The sequence below is a fragment of the Ornithodoros turicata genome, chromosome 1 (assembly GCF_037126465.1).
Source record: "Ornithodoros turicata isolate Travis chromosome 1, ASM3712646v1, whole genome shotgun sequence".
Classification (NCBI taxonomy): Eukaryota; Metazoa; Arthropoda; class Arachnida; order Ixodida; family Argasidae; genus Ornithodoros; species Ornithodoros turicata.
Window position 1 is genome coordinate 15,234,221 of NC_088201.1, and position 15,107 is coordinate 15,249,327.

At 46.5% G+C, this 15,107-nt stretch overlaps 2 protein-coding genes across 3 annotated transcripts in view; one reads left to right on the forward strand and one right to left on the reverse strand.

Moving 5' to 3' along the window:
- The window catches only part of LOC135377525 (prolactin-releasing peptide receptor-like), a 774,729-nt gene that overhangs the window by 531,924 nt on the left and 227,698 nt on the right, over positions 1 to 15,107 (reverse strand). For both annotated transcript variants that reach the window (XM_064610011.1, XM_064610010.1), the window contains one exon: positions 9,565 to 9,620. In XM_064610011.1, the coding sequence (XP_064466081.1) occupies positions 9,565 to 9,594 (30 nt within the window). In that variant the 5' untranslated portion in view covers positions 9,595 to 9,620. The remainder of the gene's footprint in view (positions 1 to 9,564; positions 9,621 to 15,107) is intronic.
- LOC135377526 (neuropeptide F receptor-like) overlaps positions 1 to 15,107 on the forward strand; it is a 414,003-nt gene that overhangs the window by 117,527 nt on the left and 281,369 nt on the right. The window lies entirely within an intron of this gene.

Sequence of the window (15,107 nt, forward strand, 5' to 3'; positions counted from 1 at the left end):
TGCTTGCAGCTATCGTCGTTCCCGCGAGCGACACTGTCGCCTACGGACGGCGCGTTTGGAGCGAAGGGAATACCAAATTGTCATCGCTAGCGTTACGTTGCGTCACATACCCGTGCGCTCGCTCTCGAACGATACGTTCGCGCTACCGACACGGGTCGGAATAGGGTCCCTGGGCCGGAAAGCGGTCTATCTGGCCAGCCGATGAGCGTTTATTCCATTCAGCTCGGTCGCTACCAAAACACGTGGCCCTCCGGCGCGGACGCCCCTTCCGTCTTTTTGCGCTCAAGAAGTGCGTAGTTCTGGTTTCGCTTCATTTGCATGCCAAAGTTTGGCAATCTACATATATATTAAAGCGCGTGCTCGTTTCACAATTTTTGAGGAAGAGAGTGCATGAGATGAGGACTGCACATCACTCCCTCTCCTGGGCCACCATCATCTCCTCCTCCCTCTTTCACCCTTCCCTCTTTTCTCTCCCTGAGTGCACCGAGCCGCCTATCCCGAGCAGGCTGACCGCACCTTCCCCCAACGTCATTCCCCCCTTGACGAGGCCAGGCACCCTTGGTGCATTCGACAATAAATCGGAAGTACAAAGTACTTCTCCTACATGATATACTTCTCCAGCACTTCTCCTACAATATACACCTCTGTCTGCATAGGTAGTTCTCCTACTTGTTGGCAGTCTATTTTGCGCCGCAAATTATCAACAGTCCAAATGATAGTCCAAGGAACGCCGCACGTGGCAGAGTTCCGCTCGTTGACAACCGAGCCAGTGGAGACACCACGAAGACTGAACGTCCATATTTCTGCAAGGTATGCAGCATGATCCGTTGCGGTTCTGTGCAAAGCGGTAAACCTACTCGTGTCAGACGTGAATAGGGTCGGACTATTGACACTAACCTGATATGGCGGCAAAAATACAAATCACAAATACAAAATGGAGAATAGTATCACATTGAATGTTAGGGCGAGGCCAGTCCTCTTTTTCAAGCGTGATGCGGGCAACTATTGCCCTTGTCCCATCCTACAGTTGGCAATAAAATGGTATCACAAGCCGAAACTACTAGTGGTGGTGGTGCTTCTGAAAGAGCTCGCTGTTGTCGGCCTCACAGAAATGGGCAACGTCACGACTAATGCTCTTGGGGGAATGTGCGTCCTGGGCCGACTTCTAAGGGAACTGTGCTGACATATGTCTGACGGCGCTGAAATTGCTTACCAATTAACCAATTAACACCAGCTAGGCCACCCTTGTTTCCTGTGGGGTTCCTCATAAATGGAAGGTGATCGCGAGGTATTATATATATGCGAATATGGGGGAAATGGCTGCACGTCTGCCTACCGACTCCAATCTAATATTTATGACTCAAAGCTCTCTTCACCTTTCTGGATACCATAGGACTTCGATCCTTATTGTGAAGGGGCTCGTTATTTCATTCGCCACATCACCACTAGTAATGGGGTAGAGTATCGCCCCCTGGCGATGAAACTCCCCATTCATCATCATCATCATGGGAGATGGCAACAGCAAATAATCAAACGGGACAACAACAAATCAAACAAATCAAAATCATGGTAATCAAACATAATGTTCGAAAGTACATGCCTACCACCGAATTGCTTACAAGAGGTGTTTCCTGAGGGTGGGCAACACATGTCTAACTCATGGGTTCTTCCTCCGCGGAGAAGAGCCACCCCAGTGTGCGCAGTGTGGTGAGCAGCTCTCCGTCGTCCATATACTCATTTCATCACCCCTTTTTTTAACATCACCGTCGCTTTCAGGAGTTATATCGCATACCGCTTCACTCAGCACTATTGTTACCGTTTGCCTTCTTGCCGTTTTTGATGATCTTGAACGTTTTAAAGACACTGGGTATTTAAATGCTTTAAATTTGTATACGAAGCTTTTACTAATGCCAGATTTCAATGGGTGTAGGGTGCAGCGCCCCTGGAGATGTAACTCTCCAATCATCATCACGTAAAGTTGTTGATAATGTTCAATCACCGTTATTACAACGTTAGTTTTAGGTCTATCGTGCTGTAGCTTTTAGGTCACTTGTCTATTATTTGTTTTTCTCTGGCGCATCATGGCCATAGTTGCTAATGCGCCATAAAACATCAACCACTCGCTTTCTTCCGTTCCTGTTTCCTTTTTCGTTTTTTTCTTTCTTGCAGGGCAGATACAGGGGCATGCCAACAACAAGAATAAAACGCACACAGAAAAATGAAACACGCACTTCCATATATGTGGTCACAGTAGTTATTGGTAATACGTATTAGTACAGCCTGGTCTAGTCAGTAGCACTGTAGTTCGTTATAGCTATAGATATAGACGAGATCCGCCGGCGACACCAATTAGCACCAGACTGGCTAGACGATCTCCTGCAATACTGCTTAGGTCCAGACGTACGTCTGTTTTGCCCGCTTGTGCAGAATAGACCGCGCTCTGAGTTTGTGGCCTCGCACTTGAGAGAGTACGTTGTGAACGTCCGTCGCCTACGCGCATCATTCCCGTCGGAGGATTTCTTTGTCTGGTCCGTCACGCAGTTTTATGCCGCTCTTCTGGAGCTCCTTCCGACGGCGAGCTCCAGAAGTGCCTCGCCCGATCGCGTGGCTTCATATTACGGCCGGCTGGTTGGATGCGCGCCGTGCAAGCTTGCAGTGGCGTCTTGCGCACGACGTTTTACCTCTCAGGGACAGGTTGTCCCGCTTTTTTTTGACCAGGTTTTTTTGCCCTTTCTGCCCTACCTTTGAAACGTCGGAGCACGCTTTTCGCAACTGTCTACTCCCGGATTTTTTGTGGCACAAGGCTGAGGGGCTTTACGGCATTCCGTTCATTCGGTGGGGCACGGTCCAGTTACTGAGCTCGCTCCCAGTTCCGGTCGGTGATAGACGCCAGTTTGTACTCCTGGCGGTAGAAATAAACTACCAGGTCTGGATAGCACGCTGCATAGCTGTGCACGGTGGCCGTGCTCGCACCGCCGTTGAGGTACTGAACAGCGTCAGAGCGGGCATCCGTAGAGTATTATACAGGGAGAGAGCAGTTCTTGGGGCCGTCCAGTTTGGTAGGCGGTAGCAATCAGCGACCCTCTTCGAAGAAAGCAATGGTAGGTATGTCATCCGCTTCTAATATCCTTCGTGCTGCTGTCCCACGAGCAACTCTCCGTGAGTTTTGGTTTGTTGCGAGGTGCCATCTAGCACGTACATCAATCCCAGACCTGCCGTGAGCTCGTCTTTGGGTGTTGGCGTTGCGATGGTTGTAGACTAGTGCGTTTGTTGCGTTAAAGGGAGCCAGCCAATATGGCTGGTCTTCCACGATGATGCCAATACATATATCCAATGATGCCAATACATATATATAGGTGTCATATCCAGCTATCATATCCGTGTTAGGTATCATATCATACCATGATCCCTTGCGTGCCACAGGCGGCGCTTGCTTTGCCGCAGGTAGCGCTTTGTTTTTGAAGGGGTTTTTAACATCTGCTTAACCCAGGGGTTGCTATGCCCCAGCATGCAGAATGGTGTTGTTGTTGTTGTTCTCTACAAAGACAAGTCTCGAAAACTGGACCCAGATGCTTATCATCCGATTACTTTACTGACGAGTGATTATAAGGTCTTAGCTAAAACTCTCCTATTGCGCGTTTCACCTCTGTTGGAGAAAGTGTTACATCCTTGTCAAGCATGTTCTGTCCCCGGCAGGTCCTCAGACCTTCATAGCATCGCTCTTCGCGATGCCACGCACTGGATTAACAGTGACCATGACCCCGCTGTGCTGGCGTCCTTCGATCAATCAAAGGCATTTGATCGTGTGTGACACGCATACCTGTTCTCTCGGCTGAGGGTATATATGGGTTCGCCGTTGTTTGGGTCAGGTATGTGGAAACGTTGTATAGGGGCGCTAGAAGCGTTGTCTCTGTCGCTGGCGGACTGTCGTCCCCCTTTGATGTAACTTGTGGGGTCCGTCAAGGATGTCCTCTCTCTCCCGCTTTGTACGCCATCGCCACCAATCCTCTACTCGAGAGACTGTGCTCGCTTCCTGTTACATTGCCACTGCCCAATGGATGCCCCCCACCTGTTTTTGCGTTCGCGGACGACATCTCTGTGATCGTTTCTCGCGAGTGTTCCCTAGGGCCTGTTTTGAAGGCGTTTGAATACTACAGAGCTGTTTCAGGGGCAAGACTGAATAGATCAAAAAGTGCCGCACTGTTTTTGAACCTTCAGCCTTCCTGCGGGGCTCCTTTCAGTGTTCCAGTGAGGACAGATGTCAAAATTCTTGGTGTGACTTTTGATTGCACTGGTATATCGCACTGGCCACGTGTGTTTAATCGTTGCAGAGCTGTCCTGCGGCAGCTTAAGTTTGTTGATTTGCCCATCACTTTTCGCGCTCATCTGCAAGTGGCCCGTTACTACAGTCGCCCGTGGTTCCTAGGAGTCGTTGCCACGCCGCCACCACCAATTAGTACTGCCATTACTAGGCACGCGTTCCGTTTTCCCTGGGGCGGTTCGATGGAGAGGGTCGCAAGGTCCCGCTTGCACCGTACACGTGACCAGGGCGGCTTAGTCTTGCCGGTGATGCCCGAATCACTGCGCCGAATCACTGCGCAATCACGCCGTGGCACCCGGCCACGTGCGATTCTTTACGTGGATTCGCTGACGCTCGCTGCGCGCCTTACGGAAGGATTTTTGTGGCGATCCGAGGTACTCCTCTGTTTCCAGTCACATGCCTTCACGTGAAATTCAGAGGTTCGCTCCGCGCCGGCTAAGTAACAGAACAGTGCCGATCAGGGCGTCATGGGCTCTTGCTCAGTAGGAGGTCGTTGCTTGCTGCATGAGTATATCTATCTCTCTATCTCTCTCTCTTGCAAATGACAATTTGTTGCCTTACGTCCCGAGACAACAATGATCACAAGTGACGCAACAGGCTTCCTTCACGTGCGCCCAAAGCTGAGCACACGGCACTCCGTATTTACATCCCTTGAAAAGACGGCGTAGTATCTATAAGCAATTTGTACCCTGCCGAAAGGCTGATAGCGTTCACGTCCGGAATCGAATTCACAACCTGTCGCCAAATATTTGAGGGGGGGGGGATTTATTGGCAGAAAAAAAAAGAAAGGGGAAAGGTCAGCCATGCAGCACGCCGGCTTGCTATTCCCTTAAAAAAAAGAATAATGAAAACAAGAAGAAAGAAGTGAAAAAGAACCTCGGCTCACAGGGAGCCCAGGAGGTCCGTGTCACGCAGAAAGCGGAGCACCGCTTTTGTGACTCTCCACTGGTTAGCTCGCAGCACAGGGCCAAGGAGTGTTGCGAGAGAAACATCTGTCCGTCCGTTTGTCCGTGCACCCAAGCTCTGAGAGGTCAGAGGTGGGGAGTAATGCATTACAAAGTAATGCATTACCGGTAATGCATTACTTTTGAGTAATGGGTAATGGTAATGAATTACGTTTTGCCAGCAAGTAATGAGTAATGGTAATGCATTACATTTCAACTGAGTAATGCAGGGTGGCATTACTCATTACTTTTGTCGAATGTTCATTCGCCACGTGAAAATTGGGAACATCCAGGTTCTCTTCAACCCGCCTTTAACAATGAGCACAGGGCAACAAGGAAAGAGAAAGGCGCAGCCTGGGGAATTCTGCAAGAGTTCAACAGTCGGCGGTGTGTGTCACAAGTGTCTACATGATGATATCATTTGAAGTAAAGGAAAATCAATGAAATAGAAACATAACCTCTATGAGGGTAATGCGTAACAATTGCTGTAGGGATTCACTGTTTTGGTATGGTACCGTGTTAGCTTCTCTTGTGCTATCAGAGGTAGTTTCTCTGCCAGGACAGAGCTGTAGGCTGGGCCTGATCCGCCGGCTCCATAATGCTAGAAAAGGCATCATCTGCAATAAATCTTATCTATAGCTTTTGCCTATCAGACTCTCTTCTTCGGGGATTTAGTGGCACCGATTTGGGGATACTCGGGTGGCTATTGCCTATAGCAAAAAAAGTAAGGAAAAACCTTATGCATAGCACCTTTGAGGCTTATGCCCTAAAACGTAAATGTAATGCCAGAGTAATGCCATTACTTCGTTAAAGTAATGGCATTACTAATGCATTACTATTATCCAAAAAGTAATGAGTAATGTAATGCATTAGTTTTTTATACAAGTAATGAGTAATGGTAATGCATTACAAAATAAAAGTAATTTCCCCACCTCTGCCCGCTAGCTCTACCACGTACTGTGGAGGACATGACATAACAGAAAAGGGATGTGTTACATCCAAAAAGCGACCGCGGGCAGCAGAGAATGTCCATGACCAAATGTGTTGCAGTTCACGGAACGATTCGAATTTTGCATTGAAAGAATTCGATACGACGCATGCATTCACATGTAACATTTTCCTTGAATATGAGGAGGAAAACGGGACTGTTTCCTTTATGTTCCTGATGCTCAAGGAAAAGATTGAGTAGAGTTGACTTGATTAGAAAAGAAAAAAAAAAAGAGAAATAGGCACTCATTACGAGAGCCGGCTACTCCAGATCCCTTAGGAAAACACAAATGGCTATCTACAATAGCACCAATGAGTGACAAAGACTCTCAGTCAGTCACTCACACACACTGTCAGTCACGCTGTGTCCACCAACTTGGAGTCTGCGCAAAATCGCACAAACACTTGCATGACGTGAAACTGATGGTCGGGTGTCCAAGGGCCCAGAACCTTAACGACATCAAATGGTCTGCCATCCAGCCGAGCTAAAGAAGCTTGTAGAGATAGTCTGTGCTTCTGATACCGTGGACAGGATAATAAGATATGTTCAGTGTACTCAACAGTCCCACAGGTGCCACAGTAAAAGTCCCACCGGAAAAAATTACTTACAAGTCCCAGCTTGCTTGCGTGCTTGCTTACCTACTTATCACTTACTTACAGCAGCTGGCTTGCCTCTTTACTTATTTACTCAATGCTTTCAGGCGTATGTCTGCTCTATAGGTTATTTTATGCATTCAAGAAGGAGCACTTTTAGGTTGGGAAATAACTTGGTCGATATCGAAGGCAACATTTACCTTGAGTCTCGTTCCTTTGTGCTTGATGTCTCCGTTTTTCTTCTCGTCCTTCAGTCAAATATTATAATAGTCCATTACATATAGTCCATTACATCCAGCTCGCTCTGGTCCCATCTATAGTCATAGTCCCACTACTCCCAAGTATTGTGGTCTGCTTCTATGATGACATTATCCAAGCGTATACGCATATCTTTACTGTTATAACAGTAAAGATATGCGTCAGAACAGGCGTGTTGCTGTTGAAATGATGTAAAGCCATGATCATGACGTGGAAAAGAGAGAGAGAGAGAGGCCTTGTTTTGATTCTGTGACGACACACTTTCACAAGTATCAGTGCAGGAATGTGCTGTAATATGAGTGAATGCTGCAATTTTGGGCCATAAAAAGCCGGCGGAGTTAAATAATGATCTTCCCTGACGCAGCAGCGGAAAAAAAGAAAGAGAAAACATTAGGAACGGACTTTCCAGAGAGCGCCAAATGCCCCAGTTGACTTGTTGGTAACATTTCCATGTGTGTTGAGTACAGCTTGTGTATTACCCCATCTCATCGTCATCATTTATTGTTGTTATTGTTGTCGCATATGTCTAGATGAATGAATAAAGAACTAGGATGTGAACTTACATTGACAGAATAAACCTGCAAAACGCTGCTTCGCAGATTATAAGAAAGGGGACTACAGAAAATCGCGCCTTTTTACGTTCCAGGCAGAAGTAACCGATTTTTTTTTCTTTCTCTTCAACGCATACACGGATCCAGACAATTCTCACGTCCAATAAAGCGGACATGCAGAGCCACCTATGAGTGAAGTTTCAACCGCATGGAGCAACGCGTCTCTGAGACAGGCGGCGTCAAGTAAAAATGTTGCGTCTTGCCCCACCTTACCCTACGTTGCAAACGCAAACACTTTCGGAGAAGCAATGTCACTGTACGTACATACATAACAGAAATGCGCTAAAGTATTACTGTTGTTGTCCACTACTGCGTACGAGATTCTAGAGTTGAACCTGCATGTGATTTGTCGCAACTGCACTTTCCTATCACTTGTTGCCAGTGCAAGATCAGCGGTGAAGTCTTCCCATGAACGAACGGCTTCCCGCGGACCACAAAAACCATGCTGCATATTCTGCGAACTGGCTCGGCGTGGACAACGCAAATTGCAAACGCTGCCAGAAAACTGGATCTATCGAACATATCCTCAGAGAGTGTCGCGCATACAATGAGGCGACGGAGACATTTTCACACTCCAGACATGGCACGTTGGACGACATCCGACACCCTAGAGGCTTCTTTCACCGAAAGATACTCGTAAACTCGCAGTCCCGCACGCCTCCTTCAAGACCCCTCTTTAATCTATTTTCAACCTTCATTCCTTCTCATCTCAGCTACAGTCGTGACACCGCCTGCACAAGTGAGGTGAACAACGACAAGCCGGTCGACTGTCATTACGACCATGCACTACCGTTCTCGGTACAACACGTGCCTATGGGAAGTCGTGCTGAAATCAGTCGAAATTTCCTCCCCAACTGGGACCGAACGTGCCCTCTCGTTCGTGGTTCCTGTTCTCTCATAATGAGCGCTCCAATTTTTGGCTCAATGGCACTTTGTTATTTTTGTTAGTCCAAGGGGAAGCACGTACGGTTCAAGTATAATCCGATGTCTTCGCAAATGTAAAACTGGAAGCATGATTTCTTCATTTAACGACCCAGTGATAATTAAGCGAAGGAAGAAACGGCCGTTGATGAGAGTTTAAGTGCTCTATTCGTGCTAATTGTGTTGAATCAGCCTTTGCAATTCGTGTTCTAAAATTGCCGCCATCGGCTTCTGCGTTTGGGTGGAAATGAGAGTGGATGAAAAAATTTAAGAAAGAATGCGGGGTGGGTGAAGGGTGTGTCTAACTTAACGACATACCGGTGTACTGTCGGCGTGGAGCGCTGGGATAATCGTGGCTTTTCTGCGTGTAGGTTCTCAACCGCGGTTTCGCAAATTTGATATTACCGAACTCACGTCACACACTTCCCGATAAGTGCCTATGTTGCCATGTAATAGACTAGTAGTAAAATCCCTGAAGCTTTGCTGACAGTATCATTGATTCCATTGAACACTGAAACGCGAGAGCTACTGTCTGACTGGGATTGTGCGCCCTGTTGTGAGCAAGGAAAATATCCGATGCTAATGACTCAATTGAGGAGCCTTCGGGTGTATTTCGCAGGAGGCTTTTCACTCTGTACTTACATATTGCTTTCGAAAGTGAACAGCACATGAAACTGGGAACTTGAAGTAGATTTGCATTTAGTGGAGTCGACGCATACGTATTGCGAGGTTGAAGCTGGAATTGACGTTGGAGTGTGGGCGCCATCGCCTTGCATATATCTAAAAAGCATGGTTAGCTAGCTATGGTGTATAGTACGTAAATAATCTACTGACTGGAAAAAGAAAAAAGAAAGACAGCGTGGTACAATTGGGAGCCACCTGACGGGCAACTAGAAGATGCGGGTTCGAGTACCGCACTGACACTCACTGATTTTTCGTCGTTGCATGTCCGTTGCATGTTGCTCTTAGCTGTTGGACCAGCCTCTGCAATGTAAGTGAAAAAAAATAAGCAAAGGAAGCGCGATATTAAGGCATGCATTTTAGAACTATGTCCAACACCTATACCAAGAAAATCACTTTTTCTTGGAACAAGAAACGTGAAACAAGATTTTTATTCTTGCTGTCCTTCTTTTTCATCAGCACGTTCGAATAACCAATCTGCATTTATACAAGCACTAAGCGGTAAGGTTGTTCTTTTTCTTCGGAATGAATTTTGCGTTTCATTTCATTTTACTAGAGTTCTTAAGGACACATGAGGACGTCTTAGCGCTAAGAAGCCGCAAGCCAAATTTTAGCAAGATTTTTTACATATTGCTTTCAAAGAGGTATTTCTGTTACTAATGATTTTCGTCACATATGTCATAAGTTAGAACCTCCCACCAGGTGGTTGTTAATTTACGGGCCTTGTCGGGTGAGATAGATGTTAAAACGATTACATACGCGTACGCATAGAATCCACTCGCCATTATTTGTCATTACTATGCTAAACTGCAAAGCCCCCAAAGCTTGGGGAATCCACGACTACCTTGAAGTTGAAAACGGCGTAACCCTGGGCCCAGTGGTTGGTATTTTGGATATCAGAGTTTCATTTCTTGAACTATATTCCGTTTTGTTAGTATCCGAACCCCATACCCACGTTTATCTTCCTGGTACTCAATCAGGATGCGTGTCCTTCGTCTTCTGAGTCGTTCAAGCTGTGGTGGAAGCAAACACAAAATGAGTTGAATACCCCCTCAGCAAAACGTTACACCACCATGCTTCGGGCAGCGTCAGCACAGTGGGTAGTTTTTCTTTTCTATTTCTTTATCTCTCTCTCTCTCTTGCTGGAAAGGGGGGGGGGCAGTTTCTGCAGTTCCAGGAACAACACAAGCGTTCTCACCTCACTTCACAGTGGAAGATTGCACTGTGAAGAAGACATTGCATTCCTTCGATAGCACATGATATAGTTCAGCGTAAGATAGGAATTGAACTTTGTTGGTCGAAGCATACCTCAGCGTTTCGATTGAGAGCAGCGGTGCTTCAACAGATAATATGTGCCTCTTATTACTATAGACTCGGTTACATGAACCCGACTGGAGCAGGTCGAGTTGACTAGCGGGCTGAGTCGAACCCGACCCGACGCTGTATAATGAACTCTCTCCAACCGGAGGCGACCGCAGCGGGGCTTAGCCAGAGTCGAGTCAACCTACCTCCTGCTGTCGGATTGAACGACTCGCCGCGACGAGGGGTCAATACGACCCGACAGCGTTTACATGAGCGTGTCGAACCGACAGCTCAACTCGACCAGCTCCTGTCGAGTTCATGTAAACGTGGTATATACAGGGTGCGTCACGTAAAACTGACCAAAATTTTTATGAAAACCCTATGAGAGCAGCATAGACGTTTTTGCAGTTGAGTTCTACGGCCAGGCGGACATCCTCTCGAAGAAAGTGTGCAACTACAAGATGACTAATTACCTAAAATTCATTAATTAACTTTTTAATTAGGGGATTTCGGGCAAAAGCGAGATAGCAGATTGATAGACTATCCTCGTTGAACACCATTCCACGTTTAAAAAATCCTGAAACACCCACGTGCGCTAAAATATCCATCCCCGAATTTTTGGTATGCAAATGAGCCCAAATCGAAAAAGCGCGGCTGAGAAGCTCATCACCCACGCCGACGGAGGCTTATCGGGCCAGCTGAGCGGCACCTACTCCAATTATCTTCACCGCTCCAAATCACGCGGCCCTCTGACGTGAAATGAGCGCTATACTCCCCGCGTTCCCGGTCTCCGCGGTTGCGGTTTCGGCTCATTTGCATACCAAAATTCGGGGATAGATATTTTAGCGCACGTGCGTGTTTCAGGATTTTTTAAACGTGGAATGGTGTTCAACGATGACAGTCTATCAATCTGCTAACTCGTTTTTGCCCGAAACCCCCTAATTAAAAAGTTAATTAATGAATTTTAGGTAATTAGGCATCTTGTAGTTGCACACTTTCTTCGAGAGGATGTCCGCCTGGCCGTAGAACTCAACTGCACAAACAACATCTATGCTGCTCTCATAGGGTTTTCGTAAAAATTCTGGTCAGTTTTACGTGACGAACCCTGTATATTCATCCGCAACACTTGCATGTCGCACGATATCAAATGTTCTCCTAAAATTAAGCCTAAGCGAAATGCGAACTGTAACGAGCCTCGAGTAACGAAAGTCATACGGGACGTATGGTCACCGGGCCAAAATCACACCAGAGACACAACGTTATTGAAGGCAGTTAAAAGAGCTGTCTTCTGTCTGTGTCGTCTTATTTAGTTTAGTTTATTTATTGTCAAAAGTTGGGTTAAGTCATCGTTACCTAGTTGTCTAACTGTATCGCTGACACTAAAGTCAGGCTTTTTCATCGTACACCATCACGTGTTCCATATGCACCACAAACACTTCAAAGAAGCTTGGGGGATGGGGAAGCCGGGGCTGTGATTGGCTTGAGGATTGCAGCGTCCTCGCCTTCTAGCTGGTATGTGATTCCTTCTGTGATTACCATAACATCACCACATTAATGCACGCAAATACATCGACAAAATCATCCCTTCCTTCACATTCATTCCTCCGGAAGTAGCACAGGATCCCGCATGAGACCTCACTTGACACCAGCCATTTCTTTCGCTTCTAATGGACGTGGAGTAGATTACAAATTTCGTGAGCCTACCTATTCAACCTCAGACAAGTACGCGCATACATTATATGAGCTGCCATGCATGACATTGGCAGGTAGCGCCTAGAAACAAGCGAACCGAACGGCCAGAAGTCGGTATCTTCGTACAAATAAATGTGGCTGGACCGTTGGCCGCAAGGAGTACCACACTCGGCTTTTAGGGTAATGCGAAATGTGTGTTCGACGTCGGAGTGCACTGTAAACTTTTTCACGCCTTTAAAGGTGTGCGCTATGCACATTCAATCTGGTTGCGTAACATTGCATCTCCAGGATGATATTTTACAAAATTCGGAAAACATTACTAAAGATCAAGTGTCAGTGCAAATCTCGCTTTCATAATGTCTTGGATATCGTAGGTACGATCTAATGCATATATGCATCGTTATCGATAATCGAGCACGCGCAAGTGTCTACAACACTGTTGAACAATGTTGAGATGTTGCAAGACTGAATTTTTGGAGGACAGACAACACTCGAGTAAAGAAAAGTTGTGCGAAACCGTGCTCCATTATGATGTTACCGAAATTACACCTAAAAAGGCGTGCGCCATGCACGCTATTACACCTTTAAAGGTGTGAAAAGATTTAGAGTGTGGTAGCGAAGTCATGCGGTGCAGGTGAGTTTCGCATATTTTTGGGTCTTTGTATAAGTAACGAACTGGGAGAGCTATCTAGCCATGCTGACGGAAAGACGCTCTATTTCACCAACCGCGTTAAGCTGGTTCCGGCTTCGAGGTATTTCTCGGAGATATCGCAAGGCCTTATCTACCCACGTTCTCATTACAAACCAACCACCGGACCGTATAATAGCGGCTTATCGCTCTTAAAGGATCGTTTGGTCGATCCAATCACGGGCCTATCGCCGATCCTTCCACCACACGCTGTGTGTACTCAGACCCCTATCGAGGTCCTTCCATTTCCCGCCCGAAAAACCCTGGTTCTCATCTAGTGCCATTAGAACGATGTTCCGATTATCGACCTCTTATTTCGAACATCCTGTACTGCCGCTTCATTGAGGGTGTTTGTCGCAGAACCCAAGTTTTATGCGTGCAACTAGGAGCAATCTTGCTTTCGCGTCACACTCACGAGGGTTCGATTTCTGGCAGGGCAGCGAAGAGTTGTAGTCGAGATTGTAGGGGAAGATGATTGGAACGACTTTGAGGATGGGAACTTGTCAAGCTGTCCCACGGCTTTTTTTTTTTTTCATCTCCACATCGTAAAGATCGAGTAAATTGAATTGAATTGAATTGAAAAGTGTGTAAGCGAACTCACCTTCGGAATGTTGCTACACTGTGCCACCTTGACATTGAAAGGCAGTGAGAAAGTAAAAGGAAATAGGCACTAATGAACTAACGCAAACATCCACGAAGTGGTGTTCTACTCGCCGGTGTGAAATACACACACGCACACACACATAAAGGAACGATGATGAGAAAAAAAAACATATGAAATACACATATGTAGAGGCTTCTGTGATAACTTTAGCAGTGCGGGTTGGGAAACGCTATAAGAGCAAATTCAGGGCTGAAAATAGGAAAAGAAAAACAAGAAGAGAAAGAGGAGACACCCTGAAATTATTATGTATGTTGCGGAAAATACAATATACTTCCTTGTTTCGGTGTTTCCTTTTTTCTTATCGTTCTTTTAAAACCTCGTATTAGTGAAGGAGCTGTATTTTCCCGCGTTTCTTCATAGTTCTCTGTGTCTCTGCTGGTTTTATCTTCTTTTTGTTTGTTTGTTTGTTTGCTTGCTTTTGGGAATAGCAAGCCTACATCATGGCTAACCTTTCCCTTCTGTTTTCTCTCTTTTTTTTATATCAGCATTAAACATATCCCCCCGTCCCCCCTCGTATACGCGTACTTTTCAAGTCACACACGCCACCCAGCCTCCAGAATCTCATTTTTGGCAATGACTTTACAGGGCCAGCCACAGTGTCGGTCCGTCCGTGGCTTTCTAAGGGCACGTGATCGCCAGACAGTGCTTCCGGTACGCTGAAATTGTGTAATCACCACGGTGACGGTGCAAGAAAACAAAAAAGAAACAATTCTACAAAACATTAAAAGGCTTCCAATGAATATTTAATAGCATCTCGAAACGGCTCCCAAAAAATCTTCAGCCAACGATGGCCCTATAAATATAGCGTATTTAAACGCGTTTGGCACAATGCCCAAAGATGCCGACAATTTTTTTTTGCTTGTTGTTCTTATTTGTTAAGGTAACATAGCAGACGTCGCAATGAAGCACTTAAACGTGTGGTACATATCTAACTGGTCACAGAACAGGCGTTAACATGCACGCGTCTTTCTGAAAAGAAAGAGCGAGACAAACTGCTTTCCATGCTAACATCACCATGGGTAGGCTATTAATGTCAAACTCGATATCCTCCGGACACTGTACGTGCGGAGGGGACTTGTCTGAAATTGAACATCGTCGTCGTGGACATGATTGGCGAGTGTGGTAAACGAGTGGTTTTCCGTTCGAGGCAAATACGTGTCAGAAGAAGCCGTCAGAAGCCTAACGTGCGGCAAGGCGGAACCTTTGACGCGGTTTTCGGCAGCCTTCACTTGTTGCGCTAAATCCCACTGACACGGCCGCTTCAATTTGTCAACGACAAGAGCAGGAGTGCAGCCCAGCGTCCGAGCTGACAGCGCACCATGGTTACGAGCGCTAATCTTAGATCGCCGAAGCAAACACACTTGACAGGCAGCTGCAACTCGCCACCACCGTGACGACGCTCATGATACTTCCACTTTTGGGAGGACCAAGGACTCGGTAGCTG